We start from the raw sequence: 22800 nt of genomic DNA, 5'->3' as shown, positions 1-22800 counted from the left end.
ACAGGAGGAAGGGGGATGGGGAAGAGAGAACCCACAGGAGGAAGGGGGATGGGGAAGAGAGAACCCACACGAGGAAGGGAGATGGGGGAGAGAGATCCCACAGGAGGAAGGGGGATGGGGAAGTGAGAACCCACAGGAGGAAGGGGGATGGGGGAGAGAAACCCCACAGGAGGAAGGGGGATGGGGGAGAGAGAACCCACAGGATGAAGGGGGATGGGGGAGAGAGATCCCACAGGAGGAAGGGGGATGGGGAAGAGAGAACCCACAGGAGGAAGGGGGATGGGGGACAGGGATCCCACAGGAGGAAGGGGGATGGGGGAGAGAAACCCCACAGGAGGAAGGGGGATGGGGGAGAGAGATCCCACAGGAGGAAGGGGGATGGGGAAGAGAGAACCCACAGGAGGAAGGGGGATGGGGGACAGAGATCCCACAGGAGGAAGGGGGATGGAGGAGAGAGATCCCACAGGAGGAAGGGGGATGGGGGACAGAGATCCCACAGGAGGAAGGGGGATGGGGGAGAGAGATCCCACAGGAGGAAGGGGGATGGGGAAGAGAGAACCCACAGGAGTAAGGGGGATGGCGGATGGAGGAGAGAGATCCCACAGGAGGAAGGGGGATGGGGGAGACAGATCCCACAGGAGGAAGGGGGATGGGGAGAGAGATCCCACAGGAGGAAGGGAGATGGGGGAGAGAGATCCCACAGGAGGAAGGGGGATGGGGGAGAGAGATCCCACAAGAGGATGGGGGATGGGGGAGAGAGATCCCACAGGAGGAAGAGGGATGGGGGAGGGATCCTACAGGAGGAAGGGGGATGGGGAAGAGAGATCACAGAAGAGGAAGGTGGATGGGTGAGAGAGATCCCAGAAGAGGAAGGGGGATGGGGAGAGAGATCCCACAGCAGGAAGGGGGATGGGGAAGTTAGAACCCACAAGAGGAAGGGAGATGGGGGAGAGAGATCCCACAAGAGGAAGGGTGATGGGGAAGTGAGAACACACAGGAGGAAGGGGGATGGGGGAGAGAAACCCCACAGGAGGAAGGGGGATGGGGGAGAGAGATCCCACAGGAGGAAGTGGGATGGGGGAGAGAGATCCCACAGCAGGAAGGGGGATGGGGGAGAGAGATCCCGCAGGAGGAAGGAGGATGGGAGATAGAGATCCCTCAGGAGGAAGGGGGATGGGGGATAGAGATCCCACAGGAGGAAGGGGGATGGGGAAGGGAGATCGCACAGGAGGAAGTGGGATGGGGGAGAGAGATCCCACAGCAGGAAGGGGGACGGGGGAGAGAGATCCCGCAGGAGGAAGGAGGATGGGAGATAGAGATCCCTCAGGAGGAAGGGGGATGGGGAATTGAGATCCCACAGGAGGAAGGGGGATAGGGAAGTGAGATCCCACAGGAGGAAGGCGGTGAGAGATCCCACAGGAGGAAGGGGGATGGGGAAGGGAGATCCCACAGGAGGCAGGGAGATGGGGGAGAGAGATCCCGCAGAAGGATGGGGAATGGGGGATAGAGATCCCACAGGAGGAAGGGGGATGGAGTAGAGAGATTCCACAAGAGGAAGGGGTTGGGAGAACCCACAGGCGGAAGGGGGATGGGGGAGTTGGATCCCACAGGAGGAAGGGGGATGGGGGAAGAGAGATCCCACAAGAGGAAGGGGAATGGGGAAGAGAGAACCCACAGCAGAAAGGGGGATGGGGGCGAGAGATCCCACAGGAGGAAGGGGGACGGAGGAGAGAGATCCCACAGGAGAAAGGGGGATGGGGGCGAGAGATCCCACAGGAGGAAGGGGGATGGGGAAGAGAGATCCCACGAGGAAGGGGGAAGAAGGAGACAGATACCACAGGAGGAAGGGGATGTGGAAGAGAGTTCCCACAGGAGGAAGGGGGATGGGGGAGAGAGATCCCACAGGAGGAAGGGGGATGGGGGAGAGAGATCCCACAGGAGGAAGGGGGATGGGGGAGAGAGGTCCCACAGGAGGAAGGGGGATGGGGGGGAGAGATCCCACAGGAGGAAGGGGGATGGGGGCGAGAGATCCCACAGGAGGAAGGGGGACGGAGGAGAGAGATCCCACAAGAGGAAGGGGGATGGGGGAGAGAGATCCCACTAGAGGAAGGGGAATGGGGAAGAGAGATCCCACAGGAGAAAGGGGGATGGGGAAGTGAGATCCCACAGGAGGAAGGGGGTGAGAGATCCCACAGGAGGAAGGGGGATGGGGAAGGGAGATCCCACAGGAGGCAGGGAGATGGGGGAGAGAGATCCCGCAGAAGGAAGGGGAATGGGGGATAGAGATCCCACAGGAGGAAGGGGGATGGGGGAGAGAGATCCCACAGGAGGAAGGGGGATGGGGGAGAGAGATCCCACAAGAGGAAGGGGGAAGAAGGAGACAGATACCACAGGAGGAAGGGGATGGGGAAGAGAGTTCCCACAGGAGGAAGGGGGATGGGGGAGAGAGATCACACAGGAGGAAGGGGGATGGGGGAGAGAGATACCACAGGAGGAAGGGGGATGGGGGAGAGAGGTCCCACAGGAGGAAGGGGGATGGGGGGGAGAAATCCCACAGGAGGAAGGGGGATGGGGGCGAGAGATCCCACAGGAGGAAGGGGGATGGAGGAGAGAGATCCCACAAGAGGAAGGGGGATTGGGGAGAGAGATCCCACTAGAGGAAGGGGTATGGGGAAGAGAGATCCCACAGGAGAAAGGGGGATGGGGGCGAGAGATCCCACAGGAGGAAGGGGGATGGGTGAGAGAGATCCCACAAGAGGAAGGGGGAAGAAGGAGACAGATACCACAGGACGAAGGGGATGGGGAAGAGAGTTCCCACAGGAGGAAGGGGGATGGGGGAGAGAGATCCCACAGGAGGAAGGGGGATGGGGGAGAGAGATCCCACAGGAGGAAGGGGGATGGGGGAGAGAGGTCCCACAGGAGGAAGGGCGACGGAGGAGAGAGATCCCACAAGAGGAAGGGGGATGGGGGAGAGAGATCCCACTAGAGGAAGGGGAATGGGGAAGAGAGATCCCACAGGAGAAAGGGGGATGGGGGCGAGAGATCCCACAGGAGGAAGGGGGATGGGGGAGAGAGATCCCACAAGAGGAAGGGGGAAGAGGGAGACTGATACCACAGGAGGAAGGGGATGGGGAAGAGAGTTCCCACAGGAGGAAGGGGGATGGAGTAGAGAGATTCCACAAGAGGAAGGGGTTGGGAGAACCCACAGGCGGAAGGGGGATGGGGGAGTGAGATCCCACAGGAGGAAGGGGGATGGGGGAAGAGAGATCCCACAAGAGGAAGGGGAATGGGGAAGAGAGAACCCACAGCAGAAAGGGGGATGGGGGCGAGAGATCCCACAGGAGGAAGGGGGACGGAGGAGAGAGATCCCACAGGAGAAAGGGGGATGGGGGCGAGAGATCCCACAGGAGGAAGGGGGATGGGGAAGAGAGATCCCACGAGGAAGGGGGAAGAAGGAGACAGATACCACAGGAGGAAGGGGATGTGGAAGAGAGTTCCCACAGGAGGAAGGGGGATGGGGGAGAGAGATCCCACAGGAGGAAGGGGGATGGGGGAGAGAGATCCCACAGGAGGAAGGGGGATGGGGGAGAGAGGTCCCACAGGAGGAAGGGGGATGGGGGGGAGAGATCCCACAGGAGGAAGGGGGATGGGGGCGAGAGATCCCACAGGAGGAAGGGGGACGGAGGAGAGAGATCCCACAAGAGGAAGGGGGATGGGGGAGAGAGATCCCACTAGAGGAAGGGGAATGGGGAAGAGAGATCCCACAGGAGAAAGGGGGATGGGGAAGTGAGATCCCACAGGAGGAAGGGGGTGAGAGATCCCACAGGAGGAAGGGGGATGGGGAAGGGAGATCCCACAGGAGGCAGGGAGATGGGGGAGAGAGATCCCGCAGAAGGAAGGGGAATGGGGGATAGAGATCCCACAGGAGGAAGGGGGATGGGGGAGAGAGATCCCACAGGAGGAAGGGGGATGGGGGAGAGAGATCCCACAAGAGGAAGGGGGAAGAAGGAGACAGATACCACAGGAGGAAGGGGATGGGGAAGAGAGTTCCCACAGGAGGAAGGGGGATGGGGGAGAGAGATCTCACAGGAGGAAGGGGGATGGGGGAGAGAGATCCCACAGGAGGAAGGGGGATGGGGGAGAGAGGTCCCACAGGAGGAAGGGGGATGGGGGGGAGAAATCCCACAGGAGGAAGGGGGATGGGGGCGAGAGATCCCACAGGAGGAAGGGGGATGGAGGAGAGAGATCCCACAAGAGGAAGGGGGATTGGGGAGAGAGATCCCACTAGAGGAAGGGGTATGGGGAAGAGAGATCCCACAGGAGAAAGGGGGATGGGGGCGAGAGATCCCACAGGAGGAAGGGGGATGGGTGAGAGAGATCCCACAAGAGGAAGGGGGAAGAAGGAGACAGATACCACAGGACGAAGGGGATGGGGAAGAGAGTTCCCACAGGAGGAAGGGGGATGGGGGAGAGAGATCCCACAGGAGGAAGGGGGATGGGGGAGAGAGATCCCACAGGAGGAAGGGGGATGGGGGAGAGAGGTCCCACAGGAGGAAGGGGGATGGGGGGGAGAGATCCCACAGGAGGAAGGGGGATGGGGGCGAGAGATCCCACAGGAGGAAGGGCGACGGAGGAGAGAGATCCCACAAGAGGAAGGGGGATGGGGGAGAGAGATCCCACTAGAGGAAGGGGAATGGGGAAGAGAGATCCCACAGGAGAAAGGGGGATGGGGGCGAGAGATCCCACAGGAGGAAGGGGGATGGGGGAGAGAGATCCCACAAGAGGAAGGGGGAAGAGGGAGACTGATACCACAGGAGGAAGGGGATGGGGAAGAGAGTTCCCACAGGAGGAAGGGGGATGGGGGAGAGAGATCCCACAGGAGGAAGGGGGATGGCGGAGAGAGATCCCACAGGAGGAAGGGGGATGGGGGAGAGAGGTCCCACAGGAGGAAGGGGGATGGGGGGGAGAGATCCCACAGGAGGAAGGGAGATGGGGAAGAGAGTTCCCACAGGAGGAAGGGGGATGGGGGAGAGAGATCCCACAGGAGGATGGGGGATGGAGAAGAGGGATCCCACAGTAGGATGGGATGGAGAATAGAGGTTCCACAGGAGGAAGGGAGATGGTGGAGAGAGATCCCACAGGAGGAAGGGAGATGGTGGAGAGAGATCCCACAGGAGGATGGGGGATGGTGAAGAGATCCCACAGGTGGAAGGGGGATGGGGGAGAGAGGTCCCACAGGAGGAAGGGGAATGGGGATGAGAGTTCCCGCAGGAGGAAGGGGGATGGAGGAGAGAGGTCCCACAGGTGGAAGGGGAATGGGGGCGAGAGATCCCACAGGAGGCAGGGTGATGGGGAAGGGTGAGCCCACAAGAGAAAGGGACATGGGGGAGAGAGCACCCACAGGAGGAAGCGGGATGGGGGAGTGAGATCCCATTAGGAGGAAGGGGGATGTGGAATAGAGATCCCACAGGAGGAAGTGGGATGGGGAAGAGAGTTCCCACAGGAGGACCGGGGATGGAGGAGTGAGAACCCACAGGATAAAGGGGAATTGGGGAGTGAAATCCCACAGGAGGAAGGGGGATGGGGAAGGGAGAACCCACAGGAGGAAGGGGGATGGGGGAGAGAGATCCCACAGGAGGGGGGATGGGGAAGAGAGAACCCACAGGAGGAAGGGGGATGGGGGACAGGGATCCCACAGGAGGAAGGGGGATGGAGGAGAGAGAACCCACAGGAGGAAGGGGGATGGGGGAGAGAGATCCCACAGGAGGAAGTGGGATGGGGGAGAGAGATCCCACAGCAGGAAGGGGGTTGGGGGAGAGAGATCCGGCAGGAGGAAGGAGGATGGGAGATAGAGATCCCACAGGAGGAAGGGGGATGGGGGATAGAGATCCCACAGGAGGAAGGGGGATGGGGAAGGGAGATCGCACAGGAGGAAGGGGGATGGGGGAGAGAGATCCCACAGGAGGAAGGGGAATGTGGTACAGAGATCCCACAGGAGGAAGGGGGATGGGGAAGGGAGATACCACAGGAGGAAGGGGGATGGGGGAGAGAGGTCCCACCGGAGGAAGGGGAATGGGGGAGAGAGATCCCACAGGAGGAAGGGGAATGGGGGAGAGACTTCCCGCAGGAGAAAGGAGGATAGGAGATAGAGATCCCACAGGAGGAAGGGGGATGGGGGAGAGAGATACCACAGGAGGAAGGGGGATGGGGGAGAGAGATACCACAGGAGGAAGGGGGATGGGGGAGAGAGATCCCGCAGGAGGAAGGGGGATGGGGGAGAGAGATACCACAGGAGGAAGGAGGATGGGGGAGAGGGATCCCACAGGAGGAAGGGGGATGGGGGAGAGAGATACCACAGGAAGAAGAGGGATGGGCAAGAGAGTTCCCACAGGACGAAGGGGGATGGGGAAGGGAGATCCCACAGGAGGATGCGGAATGGAAGAAAGAGATCCCGCAGGAGGAAGGGGGATGGGGGAGAGAGATACCACAGGAGGAAGGGGGATGGGGGAGAGAGAACCCACAGGAGGAAGGGAGATGGGGGAGAGAGATCCCACAGGAGGAAGGGGGATGGGGGAGAGAGATCCCACAAGAGCAAGGGGGATGGGGGAGAGAGATCCCACAGGAGGAAGGGGGATGGAGGAGAGAGATTCCACAGGAGGAAGAGGGATGGGGGAGAGAGATGCCACAGGAGGAAGGGGGATGGAGGAGAGAACCTACAGGAGGAAGGGGGAAGGGGTTGAGAGATCCCAGAAGAGGAAGGGGGAAGAGGGAGACAGATACCACAGGAGGAAGGGGGATGGGGGAGAGAGTTCCCACAGGAGGAAGTGGAATGGGGAAGAGAGATCCCTCATGAGAAAGGGAGATGAGGGAGAGAGATCCCACCGGAGGAAGGGTGATGGGGGAGAGAGTTGCCACCGGAGGAAGGGGGATGGAGGAGAGAGATCCCACAGGAGGAAGGGGGATGGGGGAGAGAGATCCCACAGGAGGAAGGGGGATGGGGGAGAGAGACCCCACAGGAGGAAGGGGGATGGGGGAGAGAGACCCCACAGGAGGAAGGGGGATGGGGGAGAGAGATCCCACAAGAGGATGGGGGATGGGGGAGAGAGATCCCACAGGAGGAAGAGGGATGGGGGAGAGAGATGCCACAGGAGGAACGGGGATGGGGGAGGGATCCTACAGGAGGAAGGGGGATGGGGAAGAGAGATCACACAGCAGGAAGGGGGATGGGGGTGAGAGATCCCACAGGAGAAAGGGGGATGGGGGAGAGAGATCCCACAAGAGGAAGGGGGATGAGGAAGAGAGATCCCACAAGAAGAAGGGGGATAAGGAAGAGAGAACCCACAGGAGAAAGGGGGATGGGGGAGAGAGATCCCACAAGAGGATGGGATGGAGAATAGAGGTCCCACAGAGGAAGGTGGATGGGGGAGAGAGATCCCACAGGAGGAAGGGGGATGGGGGCGAGAGATCCCACAGGAGGAAGGGGGATGGGTGAGAGAGATCCCACAAGAGGAAGGGGGAAGAAGGAGACAGATACCACAGGACGAAGGGGATGGGGAAGAGAGTTCCCACAGGAGGAAGGGGGATGGGGGAGAGAGATCCCACAGGAGGAAGGGGGATGGGGGAGAGAGATCCCACAGGAGGAAGGGGGATGGGGGAGAGATGTCCCACAGGAGGAAGGGGGATGGGGGGGAGAGATCCCACAGGAGGAAGGGGGATGGGGGCGAGAGATCCCACAGGAGGAAGGGCGACGGAGGAGAGAGATCCCACAAGAGGAAGGGGGATGGGGAAGAGAGAACCCACAGGAGGAAGGGGGATGGGGGACAGGGATCCCACAGGAGGAAGGGGGATGGAGGAGAGAGAACCCACAGGAGGAAGGGGGATGGGGGAGAGAAACCCCACAGGAGGAAGGGGGATGGGGGAGAGAGATCCCACAGGAGGAAGGGGGATGGGGAAGAGAGAACCCACAGGAGGAAGGGGGATGGGGGACAGAGATCCCACAGGAGGAAGGGGGATGGAGGAGGGATCCTACAGGAGGAAGGGGGATGGGGAAGAGAGATCACACAGCAGGAAGGGGGATGGGGGTGAGAGATCCCACAGGAGAAAGGGGGATGGGGGGAGAGAGATCCCACAAGAGGAAGGGGGATGAGGAAGAGAGATCCCACAAGAGGAAGGGGGATAAGGAAGAGAGAACCCACAGGAGAAAGGGGGATGGGGGAGAGAGATCCCACAAGAGGATGGGATGGAGAATAGAGGTCCCACAGAGGAAGGTGGATGGGGGAGAGAGATCCCACAGGAGGAAGGGGGATGGGGAAGAGAGAACCCACAGGAGGAAGGGGGATGGGGAAGAGAGAACCCACACGAGGAAGGGAGATGGGGGAGAGAGATCCCACAGGAGGAAGGGGGATGGGGAAGTGAGAACCCACAGGAGGAAGGGGGATGGGGGAGAGAAACCCCACAGGAGGAAGGGGGATGGGGGAGAGAGAACCCACAGGATGAAGGGGGATGGGGGAGAGAGATCCCACAGGAGGAAGGGGGATGGGGAAGAGAGAACCCACAGGAGGAAGGGGGATGGGGGACAGGGATCCCACAGGAGGAAGGGGGATGGAGGAGAGAGAACCCACAGGAGGAAGGGGGATGGGGGAGAGAAACCCCACAGGAGGAAGGGGGATGGGGGAGAGAGATCCCACAGGAGGAAGGGGGATGGGGAAGAGAGAACCCACAGGAGGAAGGGGGATGGGGGACAGAGATCCCACAGGAGGAAGGGGGATGGAGGAGAGAGATCCCACAGGAGGAAGGGGGATGGGGGACAGAGATCCCACAGGAGGAAGGGGGATGGGGGAGAGAGATCCCACAGGAGGAAGGGGGATGGGGAAGAGAGAACCCACAGGAGTAAGGGGGATGGCGGATGGAGGAGAGAGATCCCACAGGAGGAAGGGGGATGGGGGAGACAGATCCCACAGGAGGAAGGGGGATGGGGAGAGAGATCCCACAGGAGGAAGGGAGATGGGGGAGAGAGATCCCACAGGAGGAAGGGGGATGGGGGAGAGAGATCCCACAAGAGGATGGGGGATGGGGGAGAGAGATCCCACAGGAGGAAGAGGGATGGGGGAGGGATCCTACAGGAGGAAGGGGGATGGGGAAGAGAGATCACAGAAGAGGAAGGGGGATGGGTGAGAGAGATCCCAGAAGAGGAAGGGGGATGGGGAGAGAGATCCCACAGCAGGAAGGGGGATGGGGAAGTTAGAACCCACAAGAGGAAGGGAGATGGGGGAGAGAGATCCCACAAGAGGAAGGGTGATGGGGAAGTGAGAACACACAGGAGGAAGGGGGATGGGGGAGAGAAACCCCACAGGAGGAAGGGGGATGGGGGAGAGAGATCCCACAGGAGGAAGTGGGATGGGGGAGAGAGATCCCACAGCAGGAAGGGGGATGGGGGAGAGAGATCCCGCAGGAGGAAGGAGGATGGGAGATAGAGATCCCTCAGGAGGAAGGGGGATGGGGGATAGAGATCCCACAGGAGGAAGGGGGATGGGGAAGGGAGATCGCACAGGAGGAAGTGGGATGGGGGAGAGAGATCCCACAGCAGGAAGGGGGACGGGGGAGAGAGATCCCGCAGGAGGAAGGAGGATGGGAGATAGAGATCCCTCAGGAGGAAGGGGGATGGGGAATTGAGATCCCACAGGAGGAAGGGGGATAGGGAAGTGAGATCCCACAGGAGGAAGGCGGTGAGAGATCCCACAGGAGGAAGGGGGATGGGGAAGGGAGATCCCACAGGAGGCAGGGAGATGGGGGAGAGAGATCTCGCAGAAGGATGGGGAATGGGGGATAGAGATCCCACAGGAGGAAGGGGGATGGAGTAGAGAGATTCCACAAGAGGAAGGGGTTGGGAGAACCCACAGGCGGAAGGGGGATGGGGGAGTTGGATCCCACAGGAGGAAGGGGGATGGGGGAAGAGAGATCCCACAAGAGGAAGGGGAATGGGGAAGAGAGAACCCACAGCAGAAAGGGGGATGGGGGCGAGAGATCCCACAGGAGGAAGGGGGACGGAGGAGAGAGATCCCACAGGAGAAAGGGGGATGGGGGCGAGAGATCCCACAGGAGGAAGGGGGATGGGGAAGAGAGATCCCACGAGGAAGGGGGAAGAAGGAGACAGATACCACAGGAGGAAGGGGATGTGGAAGAGAGTTCCCACAGGAGGAAGGGGGATGGGGGAGAGAGATCCCACAGGAGGAAGGGGGATGGGGGAGAGAGATCCCACAGGAGGAAGGGGGATGGGGGAGAGAGGTCCCACAGGAGGAAGGGGGATGGGGGGGAGAGATCCCACAGGAGGAAGGGGGATGGGGGCGAGAGATCCCACAGGAGGAAGGGGGACGGAGGAGAGAGATCCCACAAGAGGAAGGGGGATGGGGGAGAGAGATCCCACTAGAGGAAGGGGAATGGGGAAGAGAGATCCCACAGGAGAAAGGGGGATGGGGAAGTGAGATCCCACAGGAGGAAGGGGGTGAGAGATCCCACAGGAGGAAGGGGGATGGGGAAGGGAGATCCCACAGGAGGCAGGGAGATGGGGGAGAGAGATCCCGCAGAAGGAAGGGGAATGGGGGATAGAGATCCCACAGGAGGAAGGGGGATGGGGGAGAGAGATCCCACAGGAGGAAGGGGGATGGGGGAGAGAGATCCCACAAGAGGAAGGGGGAAGAAGGAGACAGATACCACAGGAGGAAGGGGATGGGGAAGAGAGTTCCCACAGGAGGAAGGGGGATGGGGGAGAGAGATCTCACAGGAGGAAGGGGGATGGGGGAGAGAGATCCCACAGGAGGAAGGGGGATGGGGGAGAGAGGTCCCACAGGAGGAAGGGGGATGGGGGGGAGAAATCCCACAGGAGGAAGGGGGATGGGGGCGAGAGATCCCACAGGAGGAAGGGGGATGGAGGAGAGAGATCCCACAAGAGGAAGGGGGATTGGGGAGAGAGATCCCACTAGAGGAAGGGGTATGGGGAAGAGAGATCCCACAGGAGAAAGGGGGATGGGGGCGAGAGATCCCACAGGAGGAAGGGGGATGGGTGAGAGAGATCCCACAAGAGGAAGGGGGAAGAAGGAGACAGATACCACAGGACGAAGGGGATGGGGAAGAGAGTTCCCACAGGAGGAAGGGGGATGGGGGAGAGAGATCCCACAGGAGGAAGGGGGATGGGGGAGAGAGATCCCACAGGAGGAAGGGGGATGGGGGAGAGAGGTCCCACAGGAGGAAGGGCGACGGAGGAGAGAGATCCCACAAGAGGAAGGGGGATGGGGGAGAGAGATCCCACTAGAGGAAGGGGAATGGGGAAGAGAGATCCCACAGGAGAAAGGGGGATGGGGGCGAGAGATCCCACAGGAGGAAGGGGGATGGGGGAGAGAGATCCCACAAGAGGAAGGGGGAAGAGGGAGACTGATACCACAGGAGGAAGGGGATGGGGAAGAGAGTTCCCACAGGAGGAAGGGGGATGGAGTAGAGAGATTCCACAAGAGGAAGGGGTTGGGAGAACCCACAGGCGGAAGGGGGATGGGGGAGTGAGATCCCACAGGAGGAAGGGGGATGGGGGAAGAGAGATCCCACAAGAGGAAGGGGAATGGGGAAGAGAGAACCCACAGCAGAAAGGGGGATGGGGGCGAGAGATCCCACAGGAGGAAGGGGGACGGAGGAGAGAGATCCCACAGGAGAAAGGGGGATGGGGGCGAGAGATCCCACAGGAGGAAGGGGGATGGGGAAGAGAGATCCCACGAGGAAGGGGGAAGAAGGAGACAGATACCACAGGAGGAAGGGGATGTGGAAGAGAGTTCCCACAGGAGGAAGGGGGATGGGGGAGAGAGATCCCACAGGAGGAAGGGGGATGGGGGAGAGAGATCCCACAGGAGGAAGGGGGATGGGGGAGAGAGGTCCCACAGGAGGAAGGGGGATGGGGGGGAGAGATCCCACAGGAGGAAGGGGGATGGGGGCGAGAGATCCCACAGGAGGAAGGGGGACGGAGGAGAGAGATCCCACAAGAGGAAGGGGGATGGGGGAGAGAGATCCCACTAGAGGAAGGGGAATGGGGAAGAGAGATCCCACAGGAGAAAGGGGGATGGGGAAGTGAGATCCCACAGGAGGAAGGGGGTGAGAGATCCCACAGGAGGAAGGGGGATGGGGAAGGGAGATCCCACAGGAGGCAGGGAGATGGGGGAGAGAGATCCCGCAGAAGGAAGGGGAATGGGGGATAGAGATCCCACAGGAGGAAGGGGGATGGGGAAGAGAGATCCCACAGGAGGAAGGGGGATGGGGGAGAGAGATCCCACAAGAGGAAGGGGGAAGAAGGAGACAGATACCACAGGAGGAAGGGGATGGGGAAGAGAGTTCCCACAGGAGGAAGGGGGATGGGGGAGAGAGATCTCACAGGAGGAAGGGGGATGGGGGAGAGAGATCCCACAGGAGGAAGGGGGATGGGGGAGAGAGGTCCCACAGGAGGAAGGGGGATGGGGGGGAGAAATCCCACAGGAGGAAGGGGGATGGGGGCGAGAGATCCCACAGGAGGAAGGGGGACGGAGGAGAGAGATCCCACAAGAGGAAGGGGGATTGGGGAGAGAGATCCCACTAGAGGAAGGGGTATGGGGAAGAGAGATCCCACAGGAGAAAGGGGGATGGGGGCGAGAGATCCCACAGGAGGAAGGGGGATGGGTGAGAGAGATCCCACAAGAGGAAGGGGGAAGAAGGAGACAGATACCACAGGACGAAGGGGATGGGGAAGAGAGTTCCCACAGGAGGAAGGGGGATGGGGGAGAGAGATCCCACAGGAGGAAGGGGGATGGGGGAGAGAGATCCCACAGGAGGAAGGGGGATGGGGGAGAGAGGTCCCACAGGAGGAAGGGGGATGGGGGGGAGAGATCCCACAGGAGGAAGGGGGATGGGGGCGAGAGATCCCACAGGAGGAAGGGCGACGGAGGAGAGAGATCCCACAAGAGGAAGGGGGATGGGGGAGAGAGATCCCACTAGAGGAAGGGGAATGGGGAAGAGAGATCCCACAGGAGAAAGGGGGATGGGGGCGAGAGATCCCACAGGAGGAAGGGGGATGGGGGAGAGAGATCCCACAAGAGGAAGGGGGAAGAGGGAGACTGATACCACAGGAGGAAGGGGATGGGGAAGAGAGTTCCCACAGGAGGAAGGGGGATGGGGGAGAGAGATCCCACAGGAGGAAGGGGGATGGCGGAGAGAGATCCCACAGGAGGAAGGGGGATGGGGGAGAGAGGTCCCACAGGAGGAAGGGGGATGGGGGGGAGAGATCCCACAGGAGGAAGGGAGATGGGGAAGAGAGTTCCCACAGGAGGAAGGGGGATGGGGGAGAGAGATCCCACAGGAGGATGGGGGATGGAGAAGAGGGATCCCACAGTAGGATGGGATGGAGAATAGAGGTTCCACAGGAGGAAGGGAGATGGTGGAGAGAGATCCCACAGGAGGAAGGGAGATGGTGGAGAGACATCCCACAGGAGGATGGGGGATGGTGAAGAGATCCCACAGGTGGAAGGGGGATGGGGGAGAGAGGTCCCACAGGAGGAAGGGGAATGGGGATGAGAGTTCCCGCAGGAGGAAGGGGGATGGAGGAGAGAGGTCCCACAGGTGGAAGGGGAATGGGGGCGAGAGATCCCACAGGAGGCAGGGTGATGGGGAAGGGTGAGCCCACAAGAGAAAGGGACATGGGGGAGAGAGCACCCACAGGAGGAAGCGGGATGGGGGAGTGAGATCCCATTAGGAGGAAGGGGGATGTGGAATAGAGATCCCACAGGAGGAAGTGGGATGGGGAAGAGAGTTCCCACAGGAGGACCGGGGATGGAGGAGTGAGAACCCACAGGATAAAGGGGAATTGGGGAGTGAAATCCCACAGGAGGAAGGGGGATGGGGAAGTGTGATCCCGCAGGAAGGTGGGTGGGGTAAAGACATTCCACTGAAGGATGAGGACAGGGTAATAGAAAGTCGACAGGAGGAATGGGGATGGGGACGAGATCCCTAAGAATCAAAGGGGAATTGGGATAAAAAGTCCCACAGGAGGATTCCAAGGGTAAACGATAATCCTACAAGACGAGAGGATGCAGAAATTTTTGTACGCGTGTGTTGGGTCTGAACAGAGACCCAGAGGAGATGCGGCCTCGCTCTCTGTGTATCTGGTAGTGAGCAAAGTCACACACTATCAAGAGCAGGGGAGGACAATCTCACAATGGTATTTCTTTCCTTCTCACTGGGACAGTCTGCTGACGGTCTCTTCTCCCTCACCGGGAAGGGGGTGTGAATCTCTGACCCACCTGCTGCAGTCAGAGTCGGTCTGGGTGTCAGTAACAGTGAGAAGGAACATTGTCAATGGACGTGTCACTGGCAGCAGGAAACACGGCCATTCCTGTGATTTACTACCATTAAACCAATGGCCGTTGTTCACTGATCTGATGAAGTCTCCAACATCCCTTCACAAGGAACCACAGAACCCTCCCGTCCTTGGGGAATTACTGACCGATCCCCTGGGCATTTGTTTTGCAATTCTTCACAATCTGATTTATCACAGTTTAACCCAAATCCCTTTATATTGAAATGACACAATAGAACAGTTTCACAGTTCAGAGTGAAAGATAAATCAAGTTACCTCAACTCCTGGCACTTGTGCAGCCCGGGTCCCAGCCGCTGGATTCCTTCACACTGAATGTGGCAGTTCTCCAGGTCGAGGTGTTTTATTGTATCACAGAGTCCGATGACATGAGACAGGACCGCGCAGTCAATCGGGGTCAGTGTTATTCCACGGAATGAAAGTGTTTCCACTGATCCCAGTGCGACCTGAGCCAGTCCACGATTCTGAGACTCAAACAGGTAGTGCAATGTGTTCAGGAGGCTCCTTTTACCAGCTTCTCTCCATGTGTTTCCACTCTGGCGTTTAACCTCCTCCTTCACCCAGTCAATCACCCGGCAGGTTGTTTCATGAGGAAATGGACCCAGAAACTCCACCAGGCCCCGAGCTGTCATTGGGGAGGAGAGACCAGCAACAAAACGGAGAAATACCTCAAATCGCCCATCTATCGTGTTGTGAGCTTCAGTGAGGAATTTCAGGATATCCCCGGGATGTGGATTCAGGAATTGTGCGACTGCAGCTACAAACTCTTGGATGGTGAGGTGTGGGAATGTGTACACCACACTCTGGGCAGAATCCTCTCTCTCCAAAAGCTCCATCAGGAACCCGGACAGGAACTGGGAAGGCTGAAGATTGTACTTGATCAAATCTCCATCTGTAAACACAATCTTCTTCTTGGACACTCCTCTGAAGGCCATCTGACCAACCCTGAGTAACACATCACGGGGGTTCTCAATCTCACGGCCGTGGTTTTTCAGGATGTTATAAATATAGTAGGAGTACAGTTGGGTGATGGTCTTGGGAACTCGCTGTGGGTCCCTGACTCTTTGTGTGAAGAAGGGGCCCAGTGCCAGAGCGAGGATCCAGCAGTAGGAGGGGTTGTAGCTCATGGTGTACAGGATCTCGTTCTCCTTCACGTGATTGAAAACAGCTTCGGCCACCATCTGATCTTCAAAATGTCTGATGAAATATTCCTTCCGTTCCTCATCAAGAAATCCCAGGATTTCAGCCCGGACACTGATCTCCGCCTTTTCCAATAAATGTAACGCAGTGGGGCGGGTGGTCACCAGCACTGAACACCCTGGGAGCAGCTTGCCCTGGATTAAACTGTACACAATGTCAGACACTTCACACTTCCGCTCGGGATCTGGGCACTGGTGCTTGGGTTCTGTATCTCTCCGACTGTCCGCAAAATCGATTTTGTGTTTGAATTCATCTAAACCATCGAATATAAACAACAATCCCTCTGGGTTCTTCCAGACTTCTCTCAGGATATTCCCAAAGTAAGGATACTGATCCAGAATCAGTTCCTTCAGGTTTATTCGGCAGTTAATACTGTTTAAATCTCGGAATTTGAAACTGAAGACAAACTGGAATTGTTGGTATATTTTCCCCATGGCCCAGTCATAAACAATCTTTTGTACCATCGTTGTTTTCCCGATCCCCGGGACTCCGGCCACTGCTGCTGAACTCCCAGATTTGGATTTACTCCGGGAAAAGCTGCTCTGGAATAACTGATCAGTACGGATTTTTTCCAGCTGTCTGCGGAGTTGTTTCTCTCTATAATCCTCATGGTCTCTGCCTCTTGCCAGCAGCTCATGTTCCACCAGTGTCCGATCTCGAACAGTAGAAATGACCGTGAGCTCAGCGTATCGATCAGCCAGCTGGAAAACCTTCACCTTCTCCCTCATCAGGATCGTGTTCACTCTCAGTGTTTCAGTATGTGCACGCAGAGTCTCCTTGTGTTTCTGTTGAACATCTTCCATGGGAACAGAGAACATATTCAAAACGTTAAACGGCTCATCTGACAAAGAACTTTATAACGGTATTTCAGCATTCAGTGTTTGAGATTACATGAATAAATTCAATGCTTCCATGGATATTAGGACAGAAAGTAAAATTCTGTTCACAGACACGGAATTGACAGCAATGGATGTTCCTGAAAATGTCCAATCCTCATGTTCTGGTTCTAGTTATTAGTGAAGGTGAACATTCCCCTGATTGCACTTTCTGAGCAAACCTAAACAAGCATCACTCCCCACTAACATCTTAACTACACTCTACAGAGGCGTGGTTGAGAGTGTGCTGACCTTTTGCATCACAACCTGGTACTCCAGCTGCAGTGCTGCCGACAAAAAAGCCTTGCAGGGGGTGGTTAGGGGAGCACGGAAGGTTATTGGGGTCTCCCTACCTTCTGTCCAAGACCTCTTTCAACGTCGATGCCTCCAGAAGACACGGTACATCATTAAAGAACCCTCACACCCTCTCCATGAACTGTTTGTTCTTCTGCCATCAGGTAAACGTTACAGGAGCATCAAAACTAAAACCACAAGGCTACTAAACAGCTTCCTCCCACAGGCAGTCAGACTGCTAAATAGCTGCTCTACCTGACTCTGCTTTGGACACTTTTAACTTGCACCGGACACTTATAACTTGATTTAAAGCGACATGTGGCTGTTGTGTTTTATTATTTATTGTTGTGTTTATTATTTAGTGTTGCGTTTGTTATGTTATGATTGCACTGCTCCTGGGAAACGCTGTGTCATTCTACCCTGCAGAGCTGATGTACGGTTGGAATGACAAAGTTTTTGAATCTTGAATATCCTATTGCAGTCCTGACTGCACTCCCGTTACAACAACATTTCACTATATTTAAAGCATTGTTTGCCTCATTAACAGACGATGTTAATGTTGATCTGGTGTGGAACTATGGAGAGCAGGACACTGTGCATTTTGGCCAGTCTGCACACTGGGGAGTCACAGGTGTGCACTGCTCTTGCATCAAAACAGGAGCAGAATACGCGGGAAATACTCAAGTCGGGCAGCATCTGGGGGAAATTCACAGTGAAGTTGCGGATCGATAACCCATCGGAATGACAGGAATGAAAATGGGTAGTTTTCAATCGCAGTGATGGAGGATTGGTGGAAAGGTGGAATCTCTGTTAATGGAAGAAGCCACAAGCGTCTGTCTCAGTGATGTACATCGTGTCTGTGGGAGAGGGTGGTGAAGTCTTGGCAACTGCTACTCATCAGTCTTGCTGTGGGGGTGTGGGGCTCTGTCTAATGAGGCCTCCGTCTGTCAGAGTCGACCATGGATGTCCTGCCCCTGCAAGCCGGGACACTCCGATATGGAGAGGAAGCTTCTGCCGATGTAGCAAGCTCCCTCTCTCCATGCATCTGATGTACACAAAGGAATGGCAGAGACTGACACAGCTTGGCACCAGAGGTGTCGCAGGAGATGCCAGTCTGCGTTGAACACCATTTAACACTGACTCAGGGACTCCAGCTCCAGGCTTTTCCCACTGGGTTTACTCCCAAACTCTCCCCCATGAGGGGTTACAGTTACAAGGCAGTGGAGTTTTGAGATCAGAGTTTTCTTGTTCCTGGGTGAGCTGCCAATCACAGCCGATGAGCCCCATCTGCCCAAAGCAACTGGTTGTAAGGCACCAGTGACCCACCTCTGCCCCTTCTCCTGTCAGAAGAAACGCTTCCACCGGGATTAGTGGCTAAACCGCACGTGAAGGCCAAGAGCTGGACAGAGGCTACTCACCACTGGGAGCATTTAATAGGTCGCGGCAGCTCATCCGCACTGTCACCCCCCCTCCCCCCGGTTATAACAATCTTAAGCAACCAAGGGGCGCTGTATTATTGACAATGAATCCGTAAATTGGTTTATTATTGTGACATGCACCACTGTAAAATGGAAAACTTTTCTGCATGCGATCTAAATAGATCATTACATCACATCGGTGCAATGAGGTTGTACAAGGAAAAATGGAACAGAATAGTTCAGGGAAACAGTGTTTCAGTTGCCGAGAAAATGCAGTGCAGGCAGACGATAAGGTAGAAGGCCAAAGGATCATTGGGAGGTCAGCGTTGAGTTTTTTTGTGACTATGTTCCTAAACTGTAGAATTCAACACCTTAAACTACAGTACTGTGCAGAAGTCTGAGGTGTATATTAGGACTGACACATTTTGTCTTTTATTTTCTAGTTTGCACTTTATCTCCTTGTGATGCGGTATGAACGGCATCGTCTGGATGAAAGGTGCTTTATAAATAAGTCAACATTTATTATTATTATTATTATTATTATCTTAGCCTAAACTGGTAAAACTTGAGGTACAGGCATGGCCAAGCACACTCATGTCTCAAATGATAGGAGATTTCAGACTATTCTCGTGGTGTATAGTGTTATGGGTTTTCGAAGATTTACACAAGTATCACCGTGTGGGCCTAATTTATTAATACTATTCTGTAAAGCCTTTAGGATGATACCAGTTATTGATATTACGATTGGGATAAATAATACCCTGTTCGTGTTCCATAGTCTTTCATTTTGCCCTCTCAATTCAACATATTTCTGGTATTGTTTTTTACTAGTTCATTTCTGTAAGTTATGTGTGTTTGGAATGGCTATATATATTTAAAAAGTTGCTTTTGCGGGGGGGACGTCGCGTGATGACGTAGGGTCGAGACGTTGGGAATCCAGCTCCCTTGTAAAAAGTAATGAAATAGGGTTTAAATGAAGAAGAGCTAACTAATATCTATTGGAAATTACTTATAAGCAACTCCGGAATATCTTTTGATATGGCTCCTAAACTGAAACAGAAGAAAGCTATTACTTCGAAGACTGCGCAAATCGGTGGGGAAAAAGGCCTAACCGCTTCGGTGAAGCATCGGACTCAAGTTGGATCTCCTCCCGGCGAAGTGCACGGTACTTCTGATGATGAGGGGAAGGAAGCTGTAGCAATGTCGGCGTTCTCTAAGAAGAAACGGAAGGAACGCATGCGCGAAAGTATCTATGGGAAGCTATTAACAGAACTACAAAGCCTAACTACGGCTGGAAGTGAAATTGGATCGGAATCGGAAGGAGACACAGACTCTTTGGGAAATTCGGAGGAGGAAGAAAAGGAAAGGAAGAAAGAGATTAAAGGAGACATAAAAGATATCCTGAGATATATAACGAATGAATTAAAATCTATAAGAGCAGATATGATGAAAGAATCAAAAGTTACAAGAACAGATATGAGGAATGAATTAAAAGCTATAAGAACAGATATAAAAAGGATACAGAATACACTTGATAATGTGGTGGAAAAACAAAAAAAGATGGAGAAGGAAGTTAAAGAGATGGAAGTAAAAGTGGAAGAAAATACTGAAAGAATAGAAAAAATAGAAAATGATAATTCTGTCTGGATAGCAGAAAGAAAACGGATGCTTGAAAACATGGATGCGCTTGAGAACTCTAGTAGACGAAATAATATTAAAATTGTTGGTCTTAAGGAAGGTACAGAGGGAGAAAATCCAATAAAATTCTTTCAAGATTGGATTCCGAAAATTTTGGAAATGGAAGAAGGAAGTCAAGTAATTGAAATTGAAAGAGCATATAGAGTTTTAAGACCAAGATCTCAACAAGACCAAAATCCAAGATCAATTTTGATAAAATGCTTAAGGTATCAAGATAAAGAAATGATCTTGAAGGCAGATACTCAGGGTGCCAAAGAGAGAAAAGGGCCATTGATAATAGAAGGGAAAAGAGGTTTTTTTTTTACCGAGACATAAGTTATGATCTTCTGAAGAGGCGGAAAGAATTTAATCCAGTGAAAAAATCTTTATGGGAAAAGGGTTATAAATTTATATTGAGTTACCCAGCAAAATTGATCATTTCTCTGGAAAATGGAGAAAGAAGTTTTTTTGTTGACTACAGGAAAGCGGAAAAATTTGTACAAGAACTACCCGATGTTCATGAAGAGGACTAATGAATTATAGAAATGAAATGGACTTATGATGAAGATTGAAATAAGATTGGACTTGATGGACACTTATAAAGGAAAAATAGTTGAAGAGAATTAATTGGGAGTAGAGATATTAATTATTTTCTTTTTTTCTTCATTAATATATATATATATATGTTTTTTTTCTTTCTTTTTACGGGGGAGCTGGAGGAGCTCCTGATCGACGGCTGCGAGTTTCACGTGTACAATCATGGCGATTGCCATGACCCGTAAAATGGGGGGGTAATGTTGTGTTCTTTTTATTCGCAACATTAGTGGGGGGGTATTTTGTTTTTTTTTCTTATATATTAGTTATTTTCTTTATATCTTTTTTCTTTTTTGCCTGGATGGTTGGGGAGAGACTCATAGCAACATGGAGAATTTTAAAGAGTTCCCAAGGTATTATGAATGACTAATTTGCTTTCAAATATGTCTGACCAATGTTTTCGATGTAAACAAGAAATTGGTACTTTTTTATATTTTTGAAAATTTGGTCATCATTCTTACGAAAGATAGGATTAGGTACATAGGTCCTTTGAAGATAAAATTATAGTAATTGGGGAAAGTGAAAATAAATATCAAAATTATTTTGAACTCCATGGAACATGTGGGGATCCTCCGATATCCAGGCAATCTTTCTTCTCTTTTCTTTCTTTCTTTCTTTTTTTCTTTAGATAAGGATTAAGGGGGGAGGGTTAAGGGGAGGGGGAGGGTTAATATCACTTTTCTTACCATTTCATTATTACATTTATTCTTGTAATTTCTAAAAATTCAATAAATAAATAATATTTAGGAAGCAAAAAAAAAGTTGCTTTTGCTTGTTTATCCTGTAAAATTACATCCGAACGCAGATCATGTATTATCCTATCTGAAATAATGATCGGACGCAGTATGATATGAAGGACTGTAACTCTAAAAGTGGAAGAGGCTTGTACATTTAGTAAATTATGGTGTTTTTCATCAGTTGTAGTTGAAGCAATGTTTTTGTGAATGTTGTCCGCCATTTTATTCTGATTGTGCAAGTAATGAGATTCAGTTGAACTACTGCAGGATCTTGTAAAGTCAGATTGTTTGTAGTTTCTCTTATAATTTTCAGCATATATCGTCTTGGACCTATCAGTCGTTTATTCTGTATTATTGATAACTGCATGTGTCAACAACCTTGTCCTGTATTGCTACAATGATCCCTTCTGTTTCTGGGAAGAGGTCTCCAACTCTGAGCCAGGGGCTCGACGCTTCCTTGTCGACATCTAATCGGCTCAGATCGTGTGGATGTCCTCCGTGGGGAGTCAGACTCTTCCATTGGTTAACGTTTTCTACTATTATGATAGTTTCTTCACTTTTATGGGTTATGCATTCATTTACGTTCAGTGATGTGTACCCCTTATCAGATTTGTATATGCTTGTATGGAGTGCTGAATCCTGCTTGCGTTCTGACAGTGGGCCAATAGAGCTAATTGTGGATTTCAGAAAAGGCGAGATGAGGGAACACGACACACCAGTCCTCATAGAGGGATCTGAAGTGGAAAGAGTGAGCAATTCCAAATTCCTGGCTTCAATATCTCCGAGTATCTAACCTGGACCCAATATATCGATGCAACTACAGAGAAGGCACAACAGTGGCTATATTTCATCAGGAGTTTCCAACATCACTTGAATATTTCTACAGGTGTGACTTGCAGAGCATTGTAACTGGCTGCATCACCGTCTGGTTCACGAGGAACGGAGTAAGGCGCACACTCAACGATTCAGGAGCAACTTCTCCACTACCATCCAGTTTCTGAATGAATATTGAACCCATCGATAGTGTTTCACCAATCTCTTTTTAAATTTCTATTTCTGCACTACTTATTTAGTTTAATATTTCATATAATCACACAGACATGCACAGCTATATGTGTTCAACTTCCAGGCCCTGAAGCCACTTTGCTGCTCAGCCAGATCCACCGTCTGACAGGCCACATGTCTCGCATGGATAACTCCAGGTTACCGAAAGCAGTACTCTGCAGAGAACTCTCTCAGGGCAAGAGAGATCGTGGTGCCCCGCGCAGGAGGTACAAGGACCAAATTAAGCAGAGGCTCTCTCAGGTAAATATGGAGGTCAACGAGTGGCAGCCGCTGATCCACGGAAAAGCCAAGAATTTTGAGGAACCCTGAAGAGCGACTGCTGAAAAGAAGAGGGGATGCAAGAAGGATCCAACTACCCAAACGCCTGCATCCCAGCTGTCCCTCTGTCCCAACTGCTCCCGAGTCCACAGATCCAGAATTGGCCCCCACCGTCACCAACAATCGTGTCGTCATCCAGTACCACCACCACCCCCCTCACAGACACACACACACACACACACACACACACACACACACACACACACACACACACACACACACACACACACACACACACACAC

At 54.0% G+C, this 22800-nt stretch overlaps 1 protein-coding gene across 1 annotated transcript in view; it reads right to left on the bottom strand.

Moving 5' to 3' along the window:
* Positions 1–22800, bottom strand: part of LOC140722354 (NACHT, LRR and PYD domains-containing protein 3-like) — a 75384-nt gene that overhangs the window by 9766 nt on the left and 42818 nt on the right. Inside the window, exon 8 of the mRNA XM_073037118.1 lies at positions 14639–16376. Within this exon, the coding sequence (XP_072893219.1) occupies positions 14639–16376 (1738 nt within the window). The remainder of the gene's footprint in view (positions 1–14638; positions 16377–22800) is intronic.

The sequence above is a fragment of the Hemitrygon akajei genome, unplaced genomic scaffold (assembly GCF_048418815.1).
Source record: "Hemitrygon akajei unplaced genomic scaffold, sHemAka1.3 Scf000075, whole genome shotgun sequence".
In the NCBI taxonomy this organism is placed as follows: Eukaryota; Metazoa; Chordata; class Chondrichthyes; order Myliobatiformes; family Dasyatidae; genus Hemitrygon; species Hemitrygon akajei.
Note: the sequence above shows the minus strand (reverse complement) of the source record. Positions and strands in the feature narration are given on the sequence as shown.